The sequence below is a fragment of the Humulus lupulus genome, chromosome 1, assembly GCF_963169125.1.
Source record: "Humulus lupulus chromosome 1, drHumLupu1.1, whole genome shotgun sequence".
In the NCBI taxonomy this organism is placed as follows: Eukaryota; Viridiplantae; Streptophyta; class Magnoliopsida; order Rosales; family Cannabaceae; genus Humulus; species Humulus lupulus.
This window is the reverse complement of record NC_084793.1, coordinates 208617051-208639649: the sequence shown is the minus strand read 5'-3', so window position 1 is coordinate 208639649 and position 22599 is coordinate 208617051. Positions and strand designations below refer to the sequence as shown.

At 45.9% G+C, this 22599-nt stretch overlaps 1 protein-coding gene across 1 annotated transcript; it reads right to left on the bottom strand.

Moving 5' to 3' along the window:
- Nucleotides 1–20430: 20430 nt before the first annotated feature.
- On the bottom strand, nucleotides 20431–21436 carry LOC133802949 (RING-H2 finger protein ATL78-like). Its single transcript, XM_062241042.1, has one exon. The coding sequence runs from the start codon at nucleotides 21347–21349 to the stop codon at nucleotides 20642–20644; it is 708 nt and encodes a 235-aa protein (XP_062097026.1). The 5' UTR covers nucleotides 21350–21436; the 3' UTR covers nucleotides 20431–20641.
- Between the last annotated feature and the right edge of the window lie 1163 nt (nucleotides 21437–22599).

The window sequence follows — 22599 nt, the reverse complement described above, 5'->3', positions numbered from 1 at the left end:
TACTTGGAATTCAATGTCTTTGAAACAATATTATTGTTAATAGTTGTACTGTGCAATTCAAAAGTAATACAACAACTTTCCCTTTTTTCACATTATTTTAAATTTCTCTAGTACATTCAATTTCTTGGCATTATTTTCCATGACATCACACTAAGCCAGACACGTGACAATTAACATTTCACTCGAAAGGTCCTCTCAAATATATCCCCACCTACCCTTATTAAAAACAACATTATTCACGTGCACTCAAACGCCACCTACCACAATGGCTATAAATAAGTAACTATTTAAATGCTTGCAGTTATCAGCCTCCCATAGCAATACACCATATGTATTTGATCTCAATACATACGTTACCCACACCTACAATAAAAAATGAGCTTTCCAACAAACAAAGAACAATAATAATGCACGGTGAGGTGCTACATCTCACCCCGCACATTAGCACCAGGCTGAATCTCAGCGGATCATGGCAGCAAGGCCACTACACACGATCTGCGTACACGATCCTACTGCCTCTGCCATTTCAACAGACATTGTGCCGCATTCTAATCTGACTTGACTAAGCTTACAGGGAGCTACGGCCAGCCATTTCGCAGTCTAATCTGCCCTGACTCTGCCGATTTGGCCGTCCAACGAGGGTGCACTGCATACCTTACCCTCTTACCCGAACAAGAGGAGCACCTCCTGCTGTTTACTCTACCCTGACTATCACAGCAGAACCATCAGCTGTTACACTTCGGATTCGTCACCAGTACACACTAACTGGTTTGGCAATCCAAGGCTGGGAGGAACTTTTCCCGCAGTCGCACCCATATCCTACACAATGGGTGCCTCTGAAAAAATACAAAGACAGCCCAAATAAGCCATCACTATACTACACGGTATGGGTGCATTGGAAAGATATCTACCTCACAATCCTAACCACTTTGCCTCTGCCTCGACGCCCAATTCTATGCTTTGTTCCCCGCGTTCGGCCTGAATCACATTAACCCCTCTGGCCATATGGGAAAGTATTAGCCACACTTTTTCATACACACCAAAGGCCGAACCCGCTCCAATCATACCTCTACACAACTCCCTAAGCGTAAGAGAGTCTACCACTCAACAATAATGACAGCGTCGCAGAAGTACAATACTCTTATCACTATAACTTAACTAGGCAGATGCTAAGCGTGGACACACATATTTGCTCAATTCCTTTTTTAATAAACAAAAAATGAATATTTGTACTTCGCACAATCAGAAGGCCACGTGTAATAAAAAATGGCAATAAATCAGAAGTTGTTATTTATAAATTATATTACATTGACGACAATATTAATTTCTGATTCCATAATTGATCTATTCTCTATATACAAATATTCTCTTGCCCATGTTTTGTCCCATTCAATACGACGCATGTACTCTGCCATCGCACTCTCTAGCTTCGGATGGCCTAACCCATAGCGTTCACACGATATGTAGTACGGGATGCCACTTCTGATAAGTTCCTCCATCGCCCATGTTGAGTAAAGCCACTGTGGGTTATCAAAGATTCTCCTCAAAAAGGGAACCTTCATCCACTCACGGTGCTCACCTGCAACAACAATGTTGTCAGCCCCAACCCATCACCAAAACACTAAGACGGATCGTTCATACAACACTTAACTGGGCATTCTCTCCCACCATCTGTATGATCTTTCACTGTATCTCGCACGCAATGGCCTGAAGGGTCTATGAAGCTTCTGATCTGAATAAACCATATGACTCTCACCTGTCATCACGCCTTCAATTAAGTTCTAAACGGAAACGAACACATCCAATAACACACCAAGACAGCAAACATGAAACAAAGCTCAACTTGTATTGATAATTTTCTCTATTACAATTGTCTACATACTAGCGGCCAAAAAAGACCAAAGAATGCATATACAAAAATTAATACAAAGCAAAACATAGCAGAATTTAACAAAAAGATAGTGTGTCGTTCATTCTACGACACCTCTTTCACCATCTGGCTTGGCCTCTGCAACTGGCACAGATTCTACTGCCTTCTGTTCAGAAGCCTCATTGACAACACCATCTTCAAAAGCTTCCCCATTGGCATTATACATCGACCCCAGCGTGTCGCCCCTCAACTTCAACTTCTCAAGATGACACGCCGGATAGGAAATCTGCAGATCCTCGAGTTCATTCAAATACTTGTCGACATCATACTCTCCTATTTTCACATCGACGCTTTTACAATACATCTCGAGTTTTGCCCATTTCTCCTCTGGGGTCTGCTTCTTATTGAGTAATGCCAGATTAAGATACTTTGCAATATCTACCTCAGCCACCCTCACAAGTTTGCGTTCGGTGATCTCACGATCGCAGATGCGCTGCCTTGTGGCTTCAATCGTCGCCTCTGCTGCCCTCTGCAAAAGTAAAAACATTATGAAATCAACACACATGCCTTATGGACCCATTAATTTTCCAATACATTAATAACTAAAGAAGAGTCGCATACCTCAACCATCTCCTCCAACTGCTTCTTGGCTTCGGTCACCGCCTCTTCTGCTTCCTTCAACTTCTTCCCTAGATGAAGTTCAGTCTCCAGCTTCTACTTCTTGGCATCCGCCGCGTTAGCCTCAAGCTCATTTGACTTTCGCTGCAGTTCTTTTTTCTCTTTTTCTAGGATCTCTTTATCATTCTGCAACGACACTATATCCTCCTCAAGGTTGTTCATCATACTGCTAAGCTTCTCCATGCGGGCTTCAAGCTATACGCAAACTTGATTTTTCCCCATCCACTTATTGGTCATACCCACCAAGTCAGCTTTCAGTTTGTCTCGCTCTACTTCGAGTCCGACAGTGCCTACCAACTTCTCCTCTGTGGCGGTCACCTTCTTTTTAGCCTCTGCCATCTCTGCCTCTAACTTCTTGATGGCTTCCACAAGCACATCCCGATTTGCTTCAGCCATCATTCTTCTCGCTTGCTCCTCTTCTAACTTCACCATCTGCTCCGCCAATTTAGAGCCATTCTGTACAGCCGCCGCATATTCTCGCCTTGCAGCAGAAGCGCATACATAGCTCTGTGACACATCAATTATGCTCATTAAAAATAACATTATACACATATCACGAGATATAAAAAGGGCCTAATTTTTTAACCAACTTACCATCCAAATGTGGTTTGATACTTGCTGCAGCAAATCACCTTGCCCACTCAACGATCCAATTGCTTCTGTAGGTAGATGGGGTCTGCTTATGCGCAGCATTTCCTCCATCACTTCTGTAGACGCAAAGGGACCATATTCCGACACTACTCCTTCTCTGTCGTTTGCTTCTCCCCCTGCTAATGCAGCAGCAGAAGCAATGGGGGCAGCCGGCTTCCCACCTTCTACTAACGTCGACACCATAACATTATCAGACGCCAGCACAATTGTTCCCACTCCATAAGAATACATCTTGGAAGGGCGTACAAGTAAGCTATCATCTTCACCCAAATCACTTGGAAGGTACACCGGCGTCTGCACGGCAGAAGACGTTAGCTGCTCCAAGAAAGCACTAGGAGACTCAAAAGTACTAGTACCCTTCGGAGACACAACAATGACATCTCCCGGATGAGACTCAGAAGCAACAGGTGGTAATAAGGAAACGCCAACATTGAGAGTGTCAACACCTATTACTTCGGCAGCCCCTGATTCCTGGCATCTAGGGGTAGATTCAGAAACGGCGGTCATACTTGGCTCAACCGGCAGAAGAGGGGTGTTCGTAGACTCAAAACCCCCTCCGAAAGCATCCTCCAGAAGACTGTTCTTGCGAGAGGCAGAAGAAGGACGTCTCCCCTCTGAGCCACGCTTACGGCCAGTGTCAGACCCTCCAGCCAAAGCAGAAGCAGAGGGTAATGCCTCTGACGACCTCATACAGACGACGGGAGACTTCGCCTCAACTGGTAAGCCACCCTGCACTCCATCTCCAGTCACCACTTTTGATGATTTAGACGGAGAAGAAGAAACGCCCGCTGCATGAGCCACCCCTTCTGAGCCTGCCTCCAAGGAAGACCCAGTTACATGTGAGGTAGAAGATGCCCCAAGTAAAGATCCAGCGGGGGCAGATCCTCGTGTCTTCTTACACAACGTTAGAGCCTGGCCTGTTGGTAACTTTCCTGGGGTAAGTTTGGGGATTGCAAGGGGAGATCCTTGAGCAGTGGAGACAGAACCCTTTGGGATCCGAAGCTTGGACGAAATGCACTTCCCATCGTCCGAATCTTCACCAGAGGATTCCTCACGCTCCTTTCTTTTTCCTAAGGCGTCTGTAGGCAAAGGCACTTGTTGAAGAGGCTGAATCTGGAGAGCGTCAGAAGGCGTGGATGATCGCCCTTGAATACGGGAAGATCTGTGCGATAGGTCGAACTTATCAGGGGACGATTCTGCAGCAGAAGCTAGACCAGAACCCTCTTTATTTTTACCTTCTAGGACCCCCTGACGCTTGGCACATGCGGCGTAGGTCTCAGAACACGCCCTTTCACACTCAGTCTTCGACAGTGACAGAGTTGAAGAAGTAGGGGAGATTTCTTCATAAAAGTTCCCAGCTGCTTCGTATATGCTGCTGTAATTTTGCTAAGGGTCATGTCGCCCTTCTGCGATCTAACTCGCATGGCACCAGGATCGACTCGATCCACAAAGCAAAGCCGAGTCATAATTTGCATACAGTAGGGGTTCAGCACACCCCTGATACTAATGGCATTCTCCTTAGACTCATGCAGGAGCCCCTTCTCTGTCAGCATGTTCTGCCGTTCAGGACTCATGTTAACCTGAGGCCAAGAAAAATCTGATACAAAGAAGCAAAACAGTAATACACAGAGTTAAACTAACAGATAATCATCCAGATATGATTAATTCACATTAAAACCAATAAGGAACATAATGAAAAATGTAACTCACCCTTTATAAACACCCTAGCCAAAGGAAAAATTTCTTGAGGCAGGAATTCAGGATACCACGCTCCTCCAACAGGAAAGAAGTATTTATCCCAATTTTGATGGGAGCTATCGAAATCGGTAAAGATTGTCCGATCCTTTTTGGGAGAAAGATAGAAGGTTTTCCAAGGTTTTCCCTCTATCGCCTTGTTCGTGGACTTGGTAAAGCATGCGTAAATTTCGTCTGACTGAATGTTGACATTCCTGAGGCTCCCTATCATCTGAGCTCCGACTATTGATTGAATAGCATTTGGGAGAAATTGAGATATGTGAGCTCCATAATTTGAAATTATCTGAACAAGCAGAGCAGGAAGAGGGAAGTGGAGCCATTCGATATGTCTCAGAATCATGAAGATTTCAGTGGGCTTAACTACGTCCTTGAATCGCCATCCCTGAAGCTCAGCATCCGAAAGCATCCTCACCGTGACATTGTCAGGAATGTCGAACGATTTGTGTATGCGTTCATACGCATTCTTGTATCCTTCACGATCCAAAGGCTCGGGAGATGAACGAGAAGACATGATTATGCAGGTTGAAATGATTGTCGTAGGATTGAACAAAGGGATATCTTTAGGGTTTCTTCCTCAAAGGTTTTTTTTGGAAGTTAGAATAAAATTTGGAATTTGAATGAAAATTATTTTGAAATAAAACTATTTAAATGAGAGGTAAAATTCTGAATCAAACGCTTCACTCGGTAACTGTGTTTGCATTAAGTGTAGCTTGTCAGGCGATCAAATGATCATGTACCTACGAATTGCCTCGATCTGCGAAGAATGACGGCTTTAGGTAAATTTTTTGGCATTGAAGAGTTGGCCCAAGATTCGAATAGATTAGCATGCCTCGCCTGTTTGAAGCTTGGGCAAGGGGGCATCTGTTGGGCCCAAAACGGTTCATTTTGGTATGCAGAAGCTCCAAAGGCAGAAGCTACAGGTCAGAGGCGGTCCACGCCTGAACAAGACATTCAAAAATAGTATTGTACGCCCTGATTTTCCCACTGGCTGATTAACGAGCTGAGATACGGCCTAGTCATGACTACCACGCGGACATCCCCAAGACCGGAGCTGCCGTCATAAGATCCTACCTCCTTAGCTCGAGGTAACCCAAGGGTTCGCCAAGATTACTTAAGGACTGAGTTTGGACTCTGTAGGCCGCAAGTCGAGGGAAGCATCCAGCTCGTGGTGCGAGCTTGAGTTGGAGGGTGTGACCTTTTATAAAGTCAACCACGCAAGGTAAACGTGCATATATCAGACATCACGTGTCTGATATACCCCTGACTTCTCGGACACGTAGCAGGAACGTGCGTATTCAGACACCCACGACTGGGTTGGGCCGTGCGGCCCATTATCCCCTTACCTATTGATTTGACCACACTAATGTGTCAGGTTTAGGAATTAATCATGAATGTCACAGAGTTGACATGATAGGTAAGAAGGTCACGGGATGACCTTCTTACCAACTCCCAGGTGCCTTCTCCTATAAATATGGAGACCTTGGGAGTTAATAGAGGTCGGATTCTATATTGTAAGAAATACCCTATAATCAAATACCCAGTATACAACAATAATACTGACTAGTGGAGTAGAAGGATTTTAAACTTTGAACCACTTAAAAAACGTATTTTGAGTCACCATTTCATTTCTAAGACTATTCATCTATTTCGGTTCAACCTAAGCACTAATCCCTTTCTCTTATTTTCTTAATTACCTGTTGGCGAAGAACCGCGTCAACAGTTTGGTGCTTTCATTGAGAGCAAGTTCGATTAGTGCTGTCGCAAACATCCAACTATGGTGACTACTCGATCCAGACACGGTAACGAGACGGAACAGCATGATGGGCAGGAGGCTCATCATATTGCCATCCCTGGTGAACAAATTCCTAAAGTCCAACAGAGGCCAGGCAAACAGCCGGCGGGCCAGGACGACACTGGAAGTTCGGCGCCCCGGCCACCTAATCCGAAACCATGCTATTACACTGCGGTGGAGATGGAGAATGCTCAACTGAGGAGCCAGCTAGCAATAGCTAACCAGCAGATCAAGGATGTGCTGGCCCGACAACCCCCTCTCACAATCGACGCTAACATCGGAGAGAGGCAAGGCGAGGCTCCTAAGTCTCGCTGGGGTAATCGGTCCAGGCATAGCCGCTCGGACAGACTTCCGACAGCCAACTCCACTCCCTCGTCGCACCGTCGAGAGGCAAACTTCGGAGAAATGCCTAGAGTCGAACAACAGCAGTACAACAGTTCGGTCAGAACTTCAACTCCTAGCTCCCAACCAGCCTCGAGCGCGCCCAGGAGAGCTCGAGGAAATTCCAGAAGGAGGTCCGGGGAGGGCTCGCAGCGTCAGCCCATCCCCAACAGCCATCCTGTGCCTCGTCCAAACCGCCAGGCGCGGGACCCGCAGGTTGGCAGGGCCGAAAGGCCCCCACCTAATTTGATCTGTCCTAACGGAACTAGGATCGCCTCTCCGGTCAGGCATCCTCCATCTCCAATTAGATATCCATCTCCTCCTCTGCCCATCCGAGATATTCCAGCCTATGGGAGTAGCAGGAGAAACCCACCATCAGCCGGACCTTCCCGACGTAGCAGGGCGCCAAGGGAAAGCCTAGATCCTCACCACCAAAGGTGAGCTCCGAGCCTCTCTAGCAGGAGCTACTGGACCGGCAGTCGCCAGAGCGACCTCTTTGGCGGAGACCTGCATCAGCGCCTGAGCTCGGCACAAAGTCCACAAGCCATCCAGGGGGCGACCTGCGAGATCGCCTTAACTCTCATAGAGGGGAGCCAGTAGGAGGAGACAGCCATGCTCGCTCAGGGGGAGCCCTGTCCGAAGTACGTAATGGCGGGAATGCCCCAAATAACCTATCTCAAGAGAGGAGGGGCAATAACCCACCAAATATGTACAATGGGTCCGGAGCTGTTGAACAGCCCCAGAATAACTAAGGAAATTAGGACCAAACCCTCGAGCGCCTGGCCTAGATGGAGGAGTTGATGAGGAAGCTCCTATCGAAGAAAGAAAAAGATGAATATGATTCAGGGGACGAGATGGAGCTCTTCGCCCCCAGCATAGCAGCAACGACTTACCCACCTGGTTTCCGTATGCCGCACCTGTCTAAGTTCAATGGAGACGGAGATCCGTTGGATCATCTGGGGATGTTCAACACCCTGATGATGGCCCACAACATTGGCCCCGAGCTGAGGTGTTTAATCTTTCCTTCCACACTGACTGGACCAGCCAGGCAGTGGTTCAAGCAAGGCAAAAGACAGTCAATCAGCTCCTGGAAAACTTTCTCGGCTGACTTCAAAAGGGCATTCCGAGCCTCCCAGGCTGCTCGCGTCCAGGCCGACTCTCTGGCTAACGTCAGGCAGCAGCCCGGCGAAACTCTGAAGGCCTACCTGAGCAGATTTGCGAACGTCGCTGCTCGGGCCAGAGACACGAATGATAGCTCCAAGCTCATGGCCATGAGAACTGGAATCCTCGTCGGAGGGGAACTCTGGAAAGATATATAAAGAAAGGGAGTTAGCTCGGTTAACGAATTCCTCAACAGGGCCCAGGAATGGATCAACTTGGAGGAAGCCGAAGCCTCAGCTGTAGGAACCAGCCAGGTCCCTGATCAGCCCGTTGGAGTAGGGACGGAGGTCGTGGCAGCGACCCAAAACGTCACACAGAACAACCAGCTCGGTGGAGGCAAAAGAAAGGGGAATGGCGAGAACAGCCAGCACGGCCTAAAGAAGAATAAGTCTGTGGACAAGTTCAAGCCCGTCTACGCGACTTATACAGAGCTCACCCAGTCTAGGGAGAATATCTTCCTAGCTAACTCTACTCGCCTCCCCTGGAAGAGGCCGGAGCCTTTGAAGCACCAAAAGGGGAAGAGAGACACCTCCAAGTTTTGCCGTTTTCACAACGATGTTGGCCACAATACTGATGATTGCAGGCATTTGAAAGATGAGATTGAGACTCTCATCCGAGCCGACCCCTTGGCCCAGTACGCGCGGAACAGGGTTCCAGCAAGTCGACCTACTCCAGAAGTCCCGGTCAATCAGCCCGGGTCTCGGGAACATCACGACGTCCCTCCTCCCGTGATAGGAGGGGAGATATCCACCATATCTGGAGGTCCGCATATGGTTGGCACGAGCAAGGGTGCCCAGAAGAGGTACGTGAACGAACTTAAGGCGCACAATGGAGTAGAGTTCGTCTCGGAGCAGCGCTTGCCAAAGCAGCAGCGATTGGAGAAGAAACCGTTCATTTTTACAGAAGAAGATGCGGGCCATATCCAGTTCCCGCACAATGACCCTCTGGTCGTAGCAGTTCAGCTCGCTAATCGGAGGGTTAGGAGGGTGCCGATCGACAATGGGAGTTGGTGAACCTCCTATTCCGGTCCACATTAGAGAAGATGGGTTTGACTGTCGCCGAGCTGAAGGCGACCTCCATGATGCTATATGGTTTTCGGGAGAAGGATCAGCGGCTATAGGGACTATTGAGCTGGTGATCACCCTGGGGGAAGGATCTCGGACAGTCTCCAAACTCCTCGAGTTCGTGGTCATCGACTGCTCCACTGCGTACAACGCAATTTTGGGACGGCCCACGCTCATAGCCTTTGAAGCCGCCACGTCCATTCGCCACCTCGCGATGAAGTTTCCCACCTCCACGGGAATATGCACTGTCCGTGGCGACCAGCTCGCTGCCAGGGAATGCTACAACATTTCCATGAAGGGAAAATCGAAACCCGGGCAGCTGGCGATGGCCATCCAAAGTGGTGAAGCGGAATCTCGGGACCCCTTGACTGGTCCTGAGATTGAAAAACCTCAAAGCGCCGAAGGGGAAAATATCGTCTTAAGTGAGGACATTGACCCCCGAATAGGCGAGGATAGATCCGAGCTCTAAGCTATTGAGGAGCTCGAGGAAGTAAACATTGATCTGCAGAACCCATCACGGATGGTCAAGCTCGGAAAAAACCTCTGCAGCGAGAGGAAGGCGGAGCTGATCAGATTTCTGCGGGATAACCTGGATGTGTTTGCGTGGTCACACGAGGACATGGTGGGAATCAGGCCGAGTGTCATCATGCACACACTTCATCTAGATAAAAGCATTCCTGCAAAGTCTCAGAAGCAGAGACGCCTAGGAACAACCCGGGCTGAAGCCTTAGAGGAAGAAGTAGCCCGGCTCAAAAAATGCGGCTTTATCCGTGAAGCCAAGTTTCCGATTTGGGTCGCCAACCCCGTGCTGGTCCCGAAGCCCAACGGGAAATGGCGGACCTGCATCGACTTCTCCGACCTGAACAAAGCCTACCCCAAGGATTGTTTTCCATTGCTAAGGATTGACCAGTTGGTGGATGCCACGGTGGGGCACGAGCTCATGTCCTTTATGGACGCGTACTCAGGCTACAATCAGATCGTCATGAATCCAGCGGACTAGGAGCACACCAGTTTCATGACCCCGACTAACGTTTATTGTTACAAGGTCATGCCCTTCGGGCTGAAGAACGCCGGAGCTACGTATCAAAGGTTAGTGAATAGAATGTTCGCAGACCAGATCGGAAAAAACATGGAAGTGTGCGTTGATGACATGCTGGTCAAGTCAAAGGCTGCCGATAACCATGTTTCCAACCTGGGGGAATGCTTCAAGATACTACGGGAATATGGCATGAGGCTAAATCCACAGAAGTGCACTTTTGGAGTCTCATCGGGAAAATTCCTGGGTTTCATCATCAATACCTGGGGAATTGAGGCAAACCCTGACAAGATCAGATAATTGCTCGAGCTTCCCTCACCCAGGTCGCGCAAAGATGTCCAAGGCCTGACAGGAAGAGTGGCAGCCCTCAATCAATATATTTCCAAGTCCACCGATAAGTGTTTGCCATTCTACAACCTGCTCCGAGGAAATAAGAAGTTCGAGTGGACAAAAGAGTGCGAAAGCGCTTTCCTCGACCTGAAGGCGCATCTGGCCGAGCCACCCGTACTATCCAAACCAAAAGCAGGAGAGCCTCTTTTTCTCTACCTGGCTATCACGAAGGATGCAGCCAGTGCCGTATTGGTCCAGGAAGAAGACCGGATTCAAAAGCGAGTCTACTACATCAGCAAGAGACTTCTCGGAGCTGAATCCCGGTACCCGTTGATGGAGAAATTGGCGTTCTGCCTTATCACAGCCTCGCGAAAGCTCAGGCCGTACTTCCAGTCCCACTCAATACACGTCATGACTGATCAGCCTTTAAGGCAGGTTTTGCAAAAACCTGAAGCATCGGGACGTTTGTTAAAGTGGGCAATCGAACTCAGCCAGTTCAAAATTCTGTACACTCCGCGAACTGCTATAAAGAGTCAGGCCCTGGCCGATTTTGTAGCCGAGTGCACAGGATTCCGGGAGGATCCTGCAGAAGACTCACCCCAGGTCGCCTCGGCCCAGGCATCATGGAGGATATTCGTGGATGGTTCATCCAACAAGAACGGCTCTGGAGCTGGATCATTTTGATATCCCCTGAAGGACATAGATTCAACTCGGCGCTGAGGTTCGGATTCAAGGCCTCCAACAACGAGGCCGAATACGAAGCTTTGTTGGCCAAGCTAAGGATAGTCGAGGAGTTGAGGGCGAGCTCCGTCCAGTGCTTTTGTGACTCCCAGCTCGTGGTGAACCAGGTTCTGGGCGAGTATCAAGCACGAGGACCCAAGATGGCCGCCTATCTAGCAAAGGTAAAGGTTGGGCTATCCGCGTTTGGGCGAGGCTTGATCGAGCAGATACCTCGGGAGCAGAAAGCTAACACAGACGCTCTTGCCAAGCTCGCAACCTCTGGGGAGACGGAGACCTTGGGGTTAGTGCCAGTAGAATTCTTGGAGAAACCAAGTATAGAAGAAGTCAGGACGGAGGTCGAGATGATCGACGCCAGGCCGACCTGGATGACCCCCATCCTTGAGTATCTCGTCGAGGGAAAGCTACCTGAAGGGCGTAATGATGTGCGGTGAGTTCTGTATCAAGCTCCCAGGTATACTATAGTAGATGGGGTGTTATACCGACGTGGGCACTCCCTACCTCTCCTACGATGTGTTCTTCCAGACGAAGCAAAGGCCATCCTGCAGGAAGTGCATGAGGGTTTTTGCGGAGATCACACTGGGGGGCAAAGCTTGGCCTTAAAGGTCCTGAGGCAAGGTTATTACTGGCCAACTCTGTCCAAAGACTCGATCTCATACGTGAAGAAGTGTGACAAGTGCCAGCGATTCGCCACAGTTGCCCGAGCTCCCCCAGTCGAGCTGAATATGATCTCTTCCCCATGGCCGTTTGCAGTTTGGGGGATCGACTTGGTTGGCGCCCTCCCTGGTGGAAAAGGCGGGGTCCGTAACGCCATGGTGGCCATCGACTACTTACGAAGTGGGCTGAGGCAGAACCTTTGGCAATGATAACTTCCAAAAAAGTCCTTGACTTCGTGGTTAAGAACATTATCTGCTGATTCGGGCTGCCCAAGAAGATTGTTTCCGACAATGGGACTCAATTTGACAGCGACCTGTTCACCGAGTTTTGTGAGAGGTACGGAATTGTGAAAAGTTTCTCCTCCGTGGCCTATCCTAAGGCGAACGGCAGGTCGAGGCTGTCAATAAGACTCTAAAGGCGAGCCTCAAGAAGATACTAGACGAAGCGAAGGGGGTCTAGCCAGAACAGCTCCCCCAGGTTCTCTGGGCATACTAGACCTCGCATCGGACTCCTACGGGTCATACTCCTTTTTGCTTGACCTTTGGGAGTGAGGCAGTCCTCCCCGTGGAAATTAAGGTACTTTCGCATAGGGTCCAGTCATACGATCGGGATCGCAACCACAAGCTACTTCGCACTTCCTTAGACTTGATTGATGAAAGACGAGAGGATTCGTAGCTCCAGCTCGCACATTATCAGTAGAAGATCACTCGCTATTTCAACTCAAAAGTCAAAAATCGCGCCTTTAACGTTGGCGACCTGGTCCTCAAGAGAGTTTTCTTGGCCAGTAAGGATCCCAAAGATGGAGTATTGGGACCGAACTGGGAAGGACCATATCAAGTCATCGAGGTCATTAAGGAGGGAACTTATAAGTTAGCTCGTCTTGATGGAGGGACAGTCCCACGGACCTGGAACGCCATCCATTTGAAGAGATATTATCAATGATTCACTTGTAAGGCCTAAAAGGCCATTTTTTATGTATTAAGCAATGAGAATTAACTTTTTGTCTATGTTTGTACATGTTTTCAAGTGTAATCTAAAGTAACCACGAAAGACCCTTTCCCAGTTACTTGGGGGGCATATGGTACCTGGATATAACCAAGTCGCCTTAATGACTTAGAAGTTGATTCATATCGATTGATCGTTGTTTTTCTTAAAAAACGCGAGATATTGATAAGGATTAACGCGAACTAAGTCATATCCTGGATTTAACCAGGTCGCCTCATAAAACTTAGAAGTTGACTTAAGTCGATTGATTGTTGCTTTTCTTAAAGAGCACGAGATATTGATAAAAGTTAACACGAACTAAGTTTTCAAATTAAGTTCTTGGATATAACCAGGTCAAAAAACTTAGAAGTTGATTTAAGTCGAATGATTGTTGCTTTTCTTAAAGAGCACGAGATATTGATAAAAGTTAACACGAACTAAGTTTTCAAATTAAGTTCCTGGATATAACCAGGTCAAAAAACTTAGAAGTTGATTTAAGTCGATTGATTGTTGCTTTTCTTAAAGAGCACGAGATATTGATAAAAGTTAACACGAACTAAGTTTTCAAATTAATTTCCTGGATATAACCAGGTCAAAAAACTTAGAAGTTGATTTAAGTCGATTGATTGTTGCTTTTCTTAAAGAGCACGAGATATTGATAAAAGTTAACACGAAATAAGTTTTCAAATTAAGTTCCTGGATATAACCAGGTCAAAAAACTTAGAAGTTGATTTAAATCTATTGATCGTTGTTCTTCCTAAAGAGCACGAGATATTGATAAAAGTTAACACGAACTAAGTTTTCAAATTAAGTTCCTGGATATGACCAGGTCAAAAAAACTTAGAAGTTGATTTAAATCTATTGATCGTTGTTCTTCCTAAAGAGCACGGGATATTGATGAAAGTTAACACGAACTAAGTTTATGAAAAAATTGTAACTGAAATGCGTAGAGGCAAAAGGGAGTTAATCAATTCAAAGGTAAAAATTAATTGTCTCGAGGTGGGAACACCTCATGCGAAAGTTACAACAAAAAAAATAATAAGAAAGAAAGAGTGGGGGCAGAATGGAAAGGCCCTAGGTTCCACCAGTTGGCCCCTTGGAGGTCACCGTCTCGCCCTGCTCAGCCGCGCCGGAGACTTCCCCGGCCTCGGAAGGTGCTTCTTTCTCGAGGCGAGCTTTGAAATTCTCCAGCAAGGGCTCCCAGACGTCCGCTGCCAAGAAGGAGAAGTCGGCGTCCTGATCATAGGCCCAGCAATGGTAGAACATGTCCTCCATGGCGGTGCCTGAAGTTGCCTGCTCGGCCTCCAGGGCGGCCTCGGCCTCGGCCTTTGCAGTGTCTAGGTCGGCCCGCGAGGCGACGAGGGCGGCTTTGGTGGTCTCGAGCTCTTGTAGCTTGGGACGGGCCTCTTTCAGCTCAGCCTGCGCGGCCACCAGGGCATCCTTAGCCGCCTGCAAGGAGGTCTGGTGGTTGGCCACAACCGCCTGGTGCTCGCTCCTCATCTCCTCGAGCTGAGCCTTGGTCCTGGCTATGCTCCGGTGAAGGGCAACGGCGCTCTGCGAAAACGGAGAAGCACATGCCTTAGAAAAAAAAAGAGAAGGGAGAAAGGAAAAACAGGGCAAGGTGTAATAATCAAAAACCATAAAAGGTTGAGGTTAGCTTACCGTTAGGGCCATGCCCAGAGAAGACTCCCGCACGCCCACCGGGCTCCTGGTTTTGATGGCCCTGAGCTCCTTCTCGTTGAACTTGTAGATGTGGCTGACGGCGTATTTCGCCGACTCATACACCGTCCCCCGGAAGGCCTCTGGAATCTTCTCCAGGTCCTGGGGGTCAACCGGGATGCGCACCTCGGAGGTTGAAATTGCCGAAGTCCCGAGCTCCACCTCTGTGTCCCGGACGAGGGCCGGAGCTCGCGGAGGGGGTGGGGGCATGCTGCTCCCCCCTGCAGCAGGAGCAACAGTTCCCACGACCTAAGCGGCGGGGGGCTGCTCTTTCTCCTTTGCAGGAGACTTGGTCGGGGTCCCGGCGTTTTTCTTGAAAGTTCGAGGCTTCTTCATTTTGGGCCCAGAGGCCCCGGCTGAGGGATTCCTCTCGGCGAACGCAGCTCGCAGACTCCCTCCGGGCTGAGACATCTCTTTTGTCAAAACAAAGATATGGTTAGTACACAAGTTAGCAGCCATTCAAAAACAAAAACAAAGGGGGAAAAGGAGAAATTCAAGTGTATATATATACTAAAAGGGATCCTACCCCCCGAGCTAGAAGAAGAACCTATGGTTATGACCATCGGCCCCGGAGCTCCTGCGGGAGAATCTAAGTCGATTATTTCCCGAGCTGGCGCAAGTTCTGGATCCGACTCTGGTTCCGGGCTGGATTCTTCTACATATTGCCTAAGTCCTGGAGCTACGGCACCCCTCTGGAGTGATGGCCATGACCGAAGGTTGGTCCCATACTCCTCGAATAGGATCGACCTAAAGGCTACGGTGTTATCTACGACTACGGTACCCCTAGGGCGGCTATCTTGGTAATCCAGCACGAGCTGGTCGACACAGTGAAGCAGGGTTGTATCCAGGTCCGGATCACTTCGGTGACATTGGATGATCTGTCTGGGATTGAACCTAGCTAGTCGGGGGTCAGCAATGGCCCTATCTAAATTCCTAAACATATAAGGGTTACCTTGGCCAGAAGGACCCGTGGTTGCTCCGGACTGGATCCTCTCCTCGTCCGTTCTCTGGGCGACCTCCAACGTCCGCTTCCTGTTCCTCACGAGGGGAACCTCGTCCTCCTCATCTTCGTCCCCCATGACCCCCTCCACGATGGTGGGCCTAGAATCGCGAGCTGGGGGAAGCGCCCGGGTCCTCCTTAGGTTCAGAGTCTGATTTGGGAAGATCAGCTTACAGGCCACCATCGTCTCGTCTGTCACGAGCACACGGTAATCCTTTTCACTGGGGGGAAAGCCCACCAGTGTCTCGTATTGGGCCCCGAGGGTCACAGATTTCTCTATCCTCGCAAAGATAGCTGTAGAATTAACCTAAATCAGAAAGGGATACAGGAGGAGCTATATGATACTTAACTTACGAGCTAAGGTTGAAAAGCACTTACGAGGACGATTGAAGTAGTGGAGCTCGCAGTTTCGGAACCCCGTCGACATAAAGAATTGATCTTTGAAGTCGTTGGGGGTGGCTGGGCAGCTTGATGACCGCAGCCGTGTTGGGGAACCGGGTTAAATAATAAAACCCGTCGCCTCGCCCCCGCTGCTCCGGGCTGGCCTTGAGGCAGAAAAAGTACAAAATATCTGCAGGAGTGGGGACCTCCCACTCCTGTTTCAAGAATAAATATCTTAACCCCGCCAACAGTCGATAAGAGTTGGGGGGGAGCTAGAATGGGGCCAACCTCACGTAATTGAGGAAGTCAGCGAAATACTGATCCAACGGGAGGAAGGCCCCCGCCTTAAAATGTTCGTCGCTCCAGGCCGAGAATGCCTCGTCAAGCGGCGCGCAGCTCCGCTCGCCCTCTGCGGGAGGTCGGGCAATCACGGATGCTCTCCCCAACCCGATGTTATGGGAGAGGAATAATTTGTTGACCTTCACCTGGTCGGTAATCTTTGAGACGATCCTCTCCGCCTCAAAGAACGTGTCAGGGGCCACCTCGAGCTCCTGTTCCACCGCTAGCCCGAAGTTGGGGATTGGGGATTCATCCATCACCACATTTCCTTTGTCTTGCTGGGAGGCCGAGCTGCCGGCGGTCCTTTTTGGGGCATTCTTCTTCGGTGCCATCTGGTCGCCTAGCGAACAAAAGAAAAGATTTCAGAAAAGGCGACCTAAGCATGAGGAAGAATCAAGTTTTCTTTGCACGAGCTGAGGTAAGCCCAGCTTGTGGAGAGTGAGACCACGCGGTTCTATGAACATGCGCCTGTGCTCCCAACAGATCCCCGATTACTCGGAATTCGTGTGTCAGGAGGGTCAGGTTAAAATTTTGCCTTAGAGGGAAAGTTCCAATAGGCAAGAAAGGAAAAACCGCCTGTGAAGCGTGTCCCCTAAGCTACCCGATTTTGCACCCAAGATACTGGATCTTTTGAACTAATATCCCAAAAATCCTACCCAGAAGTTTTCCCCAGAAAATGCATCCTGTAAACCATGCTCCTAAACGGCTTCCTACTACAAACAATACCCTAACCTAAAAGGCTTTCACCCTTCATGCCCACAAAAAACCAGCGAACCCTTGCATGCGGCTACAGTAAATATTTACCTAAGCTACAGTGAAAAATAATTTCAAAACATGCACAGTCAAGGGACTTACAGAGTGTTTGGCTGAAAAGTGGATGAAGGTATCGCCTGGGTTGGGGCTTCGTCGGAATGGTTGGTTCCAAGGCTTTGAAGGAGTCCTTGCACCTGAGTTTCTGGAACGCCGAAGGTGGTAACTGGAGAGAGGAAAAGGGGGGATTTTTGAGAGCAAGAAGAAGAGGAAAATTTCTGAAAAATTTCAAATGAAAGGGTGGCCCATGCGTAGGGTGGCCACCCCTTTTATATACATGAAGGGCCACGTGGGGAGGACCGTTGGATTACCCTGATGTGGGATCCAAGGCCCTCCACTCGAAAGATGAAACGACGGTTGGGCATAGGCTAGGCCATTAAATGCGGTTCTCGGAAGACGTACCGTCACCAACCACGATGTTCCACGTATTCGACGCCTGCGTAGAATGTGGAATATGAAGAGTTCATGGGGAAGCCTAAAAGCCCCTACTGTGGCCCTACACGACGTCGTGTACCACGAGCAGAGGCTTGGGGGGCAGATGTACACCGTGATTTTCCCACGGGCTGATTAACGAGCTGAGATACGGCCTAGTCATGACTACCACGCGGACATCCCCAAGACCGGAGCTGCCGTCATAAGATCCTACCTCCTTAGCTCGAGGTAACCCAAGGGTTCGCCAAGATTGCTTAAGGACCGAGTCTGGACTCTGTAGGCCGCAGGTCAAGGGAAGCATCCAGCTCGTGGTGCAAGCTTGAGTTGGAGGGTGTGACCTTTTATAAAGTCAACCATGCAAGGTAAACGTGCATATATCAGACATCACGTGTCTGATATACCCCTGACTTCTCAGACACGCAGCAGGAACGTGCGTATTCAGACACCCACGACTGGGTTGGGCCATGCGGCCCATTATCCCCTTACCTATTGATTTGACCACGCTAATGTGTCAGGTTTAGGAATTAATCATGAATGTCACAGAGTTGACATGATAGGTAAGAAGGTCACGGGATGACCTTCTTACCAACTCCCAGGTGCCTTCTCCTATAAATATGGAGACCTTGGGAGTTAATAGAGGTTGGATTCTATATTGTAAGAAATACCCTGTAATCAAATACCCAGTATACAGCAATAATACTGACTAGTGGAGTAGAAGGATTTTAACCTTTGAACCACTTAAAAAACGTATTTTGAGTCACCATTTCATTTCTAAGACTATTCATCTATTTCGGTTCAACCTAAGCACTAATCTCTTTCTCTTCTTTTCTTAATTACCTGTTGGCGAAGAACCGCGTCAACAAGTATTTTTGGAGGGAAATTCAGTTATTTCTTCCCACCATTCCAGGGTTTGCTTGAACTACTAACCGTATTACATATTTTGTCTTATAAATATAAGATTCATAGAAGAGTAAAGGGATCGAACTTTGGACTGACTTAAGCATCGGAGTGTCTTTCTTGCAGGTGACCCCGACGAGTCAAAGGCAAACTTCATCATCGGAATAGTGACAAAGCATCGTCAATCGTTGGATTGCACCTTCAGATATAGAAAGACAAATTGTTGCCTCAACAATTATGCTTTGTATTACTCTTTTATTTGTTCTGTTGATTTTTTGCAGGTTCTTGCAAGAAACTCCATTGATAGTGATTCAAGATTTCTGTGCAAGCTTTGAAGTTAAGCTGTGACAACTGAAGGGGTTTTAGCTGAGTCTTGGCGCCATAGATTTGAAGGTTTTCAGATCTGAAATATTGTTGAAGGGAGTTCAACATTGAAGCAAGTGGATCTTGCATTTATAACCAAGAGATTTGGTTATTTAGGGTAAAAAGTTTTACCGTATGTTGAGAAAGATTGTATAATTTACAGGTTTAATCTTGAACTGGTTATTGTAAATTTACATCTTGATATAGTGAGAGTTATTACCCTGGTTTAGGGAACCCAAGCACTAGTCGGCTGGAATGTGTATTTAGTGTAGACAAAACTTGTAATTTCATGTGTTGATTCTTATGATTTAGTTTTTAATGTTTAAGCATAAATCAAAATAAAATCAATATGAATATTGTAAAATTAGAAAGATAGGTAAAAACATAGGTTTTTCAATCTCCACAACGCTTAAGCACAAATTGTGTAGCACATGAAAAAGAGAAGAAGATGGAAATGAAATGTTTCTTTTTATAATTGTTTGGAAAAAAAAAGGTGAAAATAAACTTAATTTATTTTAAATTTACTTTTGTACCGGCCATTTATTGTTATTTTAAAATTATACATGCAAGGATAAATTAGTATTTCAATTCAAGTTTTTTCTTAGTTTTTTTTTAAATACCAATTTTTATTTCTAATTTGGAGGGTATTAATTTTTTATTCACTTTTTTTTTCTTAGCAAACAATTTTTTTTTTGTTTCCTTTTTGTCTACTAGCTTTTTCATTACTCTTCATTTTTATTTTTACAGTTAAATTTAGGACATACGAGATTAAAAAAATAGTCAAATCAATTAGTATAAATTTTGTAAGTTGATACAATCACCGAGGACAAACATTCATTTGTACAAGTCTTTGAAGTTTAGAATCTAAAAATGAACTAAATACCAGATACTATTATCAAATTTAATATATCAAGAACCTAAATGAAGAAACTTAAAGCATTTAGCATTCACAACGAAATGTATTCAATAATTAAAATGACAAAATGAGTGACTAATCTTTAATTTAATTCGACGATGCATAATTGTAGTGCCTTGATATACTTTTAAGTGTCTCCCACTACCGAAAGGTGTCCATAGAAATTGCAATAACGAAAAAAATAATAGTTATTAAATAGTAAGAGAGGTCAGTTGACTGATTATTTGATTGGCCTTCCTAAAAAATATACTTGGTCTATATTTTTTTAAGCGATTTTTAATATGAGGATGGTCATATAGAGAGCCACTCTGGCAACGTTCTTAATTAATTAATTAGATGGTCCACTAGCATTTTATAGTTTCAAGAAAACAACATTCAACTACAATTCCATGTCCAATTAAATAAAATTAATTAAAACCCATATACACAACACAACACAGATTTTTTCATCACAGATTCAACTACACTAGGGCTCGTTTTAAAATTAATATTCAATTAAAACAAAAAAGAACAATTAACCTGTTAACATTCTATTTTTTGGAGCATAATTATATACAATTTGCACAACTAAGAACTACATTTTTAATCTTTTTTTTCATCCGCATAAGGATAAAGCTAGCTAGCTCAGGGGCATTTATGTCCGAACAACAGACCAACTTAAAGAATTTCTGATTTTTAGTTACTTCCTCAGTAACTACGAACTGGACCTTCGGGTTCTAACGGTGAAACCCTAATGACTACTTCTTGAACCGCCGGCGGTGATGGGAGCGATTCCGAAGAGCTCGCTTGGGTGTTTTCGCCGCCGCCTACAATCTTCTGGCAAGTCTCGAGAAGATTGTGCCGACATTTAGGGCATGAAGAGTGAGAATTGAGCCATTTATCGATGCACTTGATGTGAAATCCATGGTTGCATTTAGGTAGAAGGCGGACACGGTCGCCGGTGGCGAAGTCCGATAAGCAGATGGCGCACTCAGAATCTAGTCCAGGGAGATTGAGATCCGGCGAGTAGCTCACTGTTGGGAAAGTCTTCAAGGCCTTCTTTTTCACTCCGGTGTTGGCGACCAATTGAGCCGAAACAGTACTGGACCTAGAATCAGACGAGGCCACGAAGCTCGAGCATCTTAATGCGCAGCGTATTATGGAGTTGAGTCCAAGTGAGCATATTAGTGCGCAGAGGAGAACTGAGAGGACCATGACGACATTTGCATCGAAGCTGCTGTCTCCGGGATATTGCTCCACTGAATCGTGGCCAGGAAAGGCCGAGGGAGGAGTCGCCTCCATCGCCGCTGCCGGAGAAGGGTTGAGTGGGTTGTGAATTAGGAGTAGTCTTCTTGAGTAGAAGTCTCCAACAAGATCTTGAAAGAGTTGAGTTGGCGAGGATGTGGATTCAGCCATTGTTTGTTGAAATGTCTTAGTGAGTGTTTTGGAATAGAAAGGTGCTTGCTTGCTTGACTTGAGATTGAATTAAGTTAGAACAAAGAGAGATTGTATATGTAGTAAGGGAAAAAACACCGAGTTTCCTTGTTATGCTTATTTTAAATAATAAAATTATTTATTATTATTATTATTGTTATTTGTTTCAACAAAATCTTTTGAGGGTTTTATTTTTTATTTTAATATATATTTTTTTAAGAGATAAAGATTTCCAACCATATGGATCCTCCACTGACATCCTCTACACAGTTTAATGGGCTTTCTAATCAAATGGGTCCGCCCCACCTTTCGCGCAATACGAAGTGACACGTGGAATCAAAATAATAATTATGTAATCTCTACATGTTGTCCTAATGAAGCTTCATTCTCTCATTTATATATATTTGTTTAAGGTGATTTAAGTGGGCTCACTTTCATACTTATCAAGTATAGCTAGTGTAGTTAGATAGTTCATATTGTTGACCCTTACAAATAAAAACAGTATAATATGTTGGGTATTTACTATTTACAACAAAATGAGATACAGTCCAAAATAGTTCGATGTAGAATCAACTTTGGTTGAAAATCATTGAATAAACCTTAATCAGCTTACAACTTTTCAAGTATTCATTGCTCTATATGACACGAGCCTCTATATGAATGGAGAGTTTCATTTAATTGGTTCAATAAGACAATCAATTTCTTTTACCACGTTCTAATTATAAATTATATCGAACAGGTTTACACTCTACACTTGTATAACGTGTTTTTTAGCCACATAAATAAAAATAATATAAATCTACTGAAGTTTGTGTCGCTTTTCTAAAATTGATTTTTATTTATGATATTTTTCTAATCAAATTTCTTAAATATAACATCGTGTATATTTTTCTACAAATTTTTTTAATTTTTATACTATTTTTTCTTATTACTTAGAAGATATTATTTTTACTTTTATTGTATTTCATACATTTTCTTCTTTTTTTTCCCTGTAAACTTTTCTTAACTTGAAAATCTAAATATAAATTTTAAAAAGCGTTGCTCTATGTCATTAGATTTCATGCGACCAAGTTACCCATGTAAATATCCTAGTATGAGCCTTTAGTAGCTAAGTAGAAATTGAGTCTGGTGAGCTGAATGAACACTTAGAAGCACTTAATTTTGATTTGTAATAGATTTATGTGTCAAAAGTAACCAACTAAGACAGCATCTTCTATATTATAGTTATTAAT

What these genes read in the sequence shown, in the direction of transcription:
- LOC133802949 (XM_062241042.1), bottom strand. Translation starts at nt 21,349, where the DNA reads ATGGCTGAATCCACATCCTCGCCAACTCAACTCTTTCAAGATCTTGTT.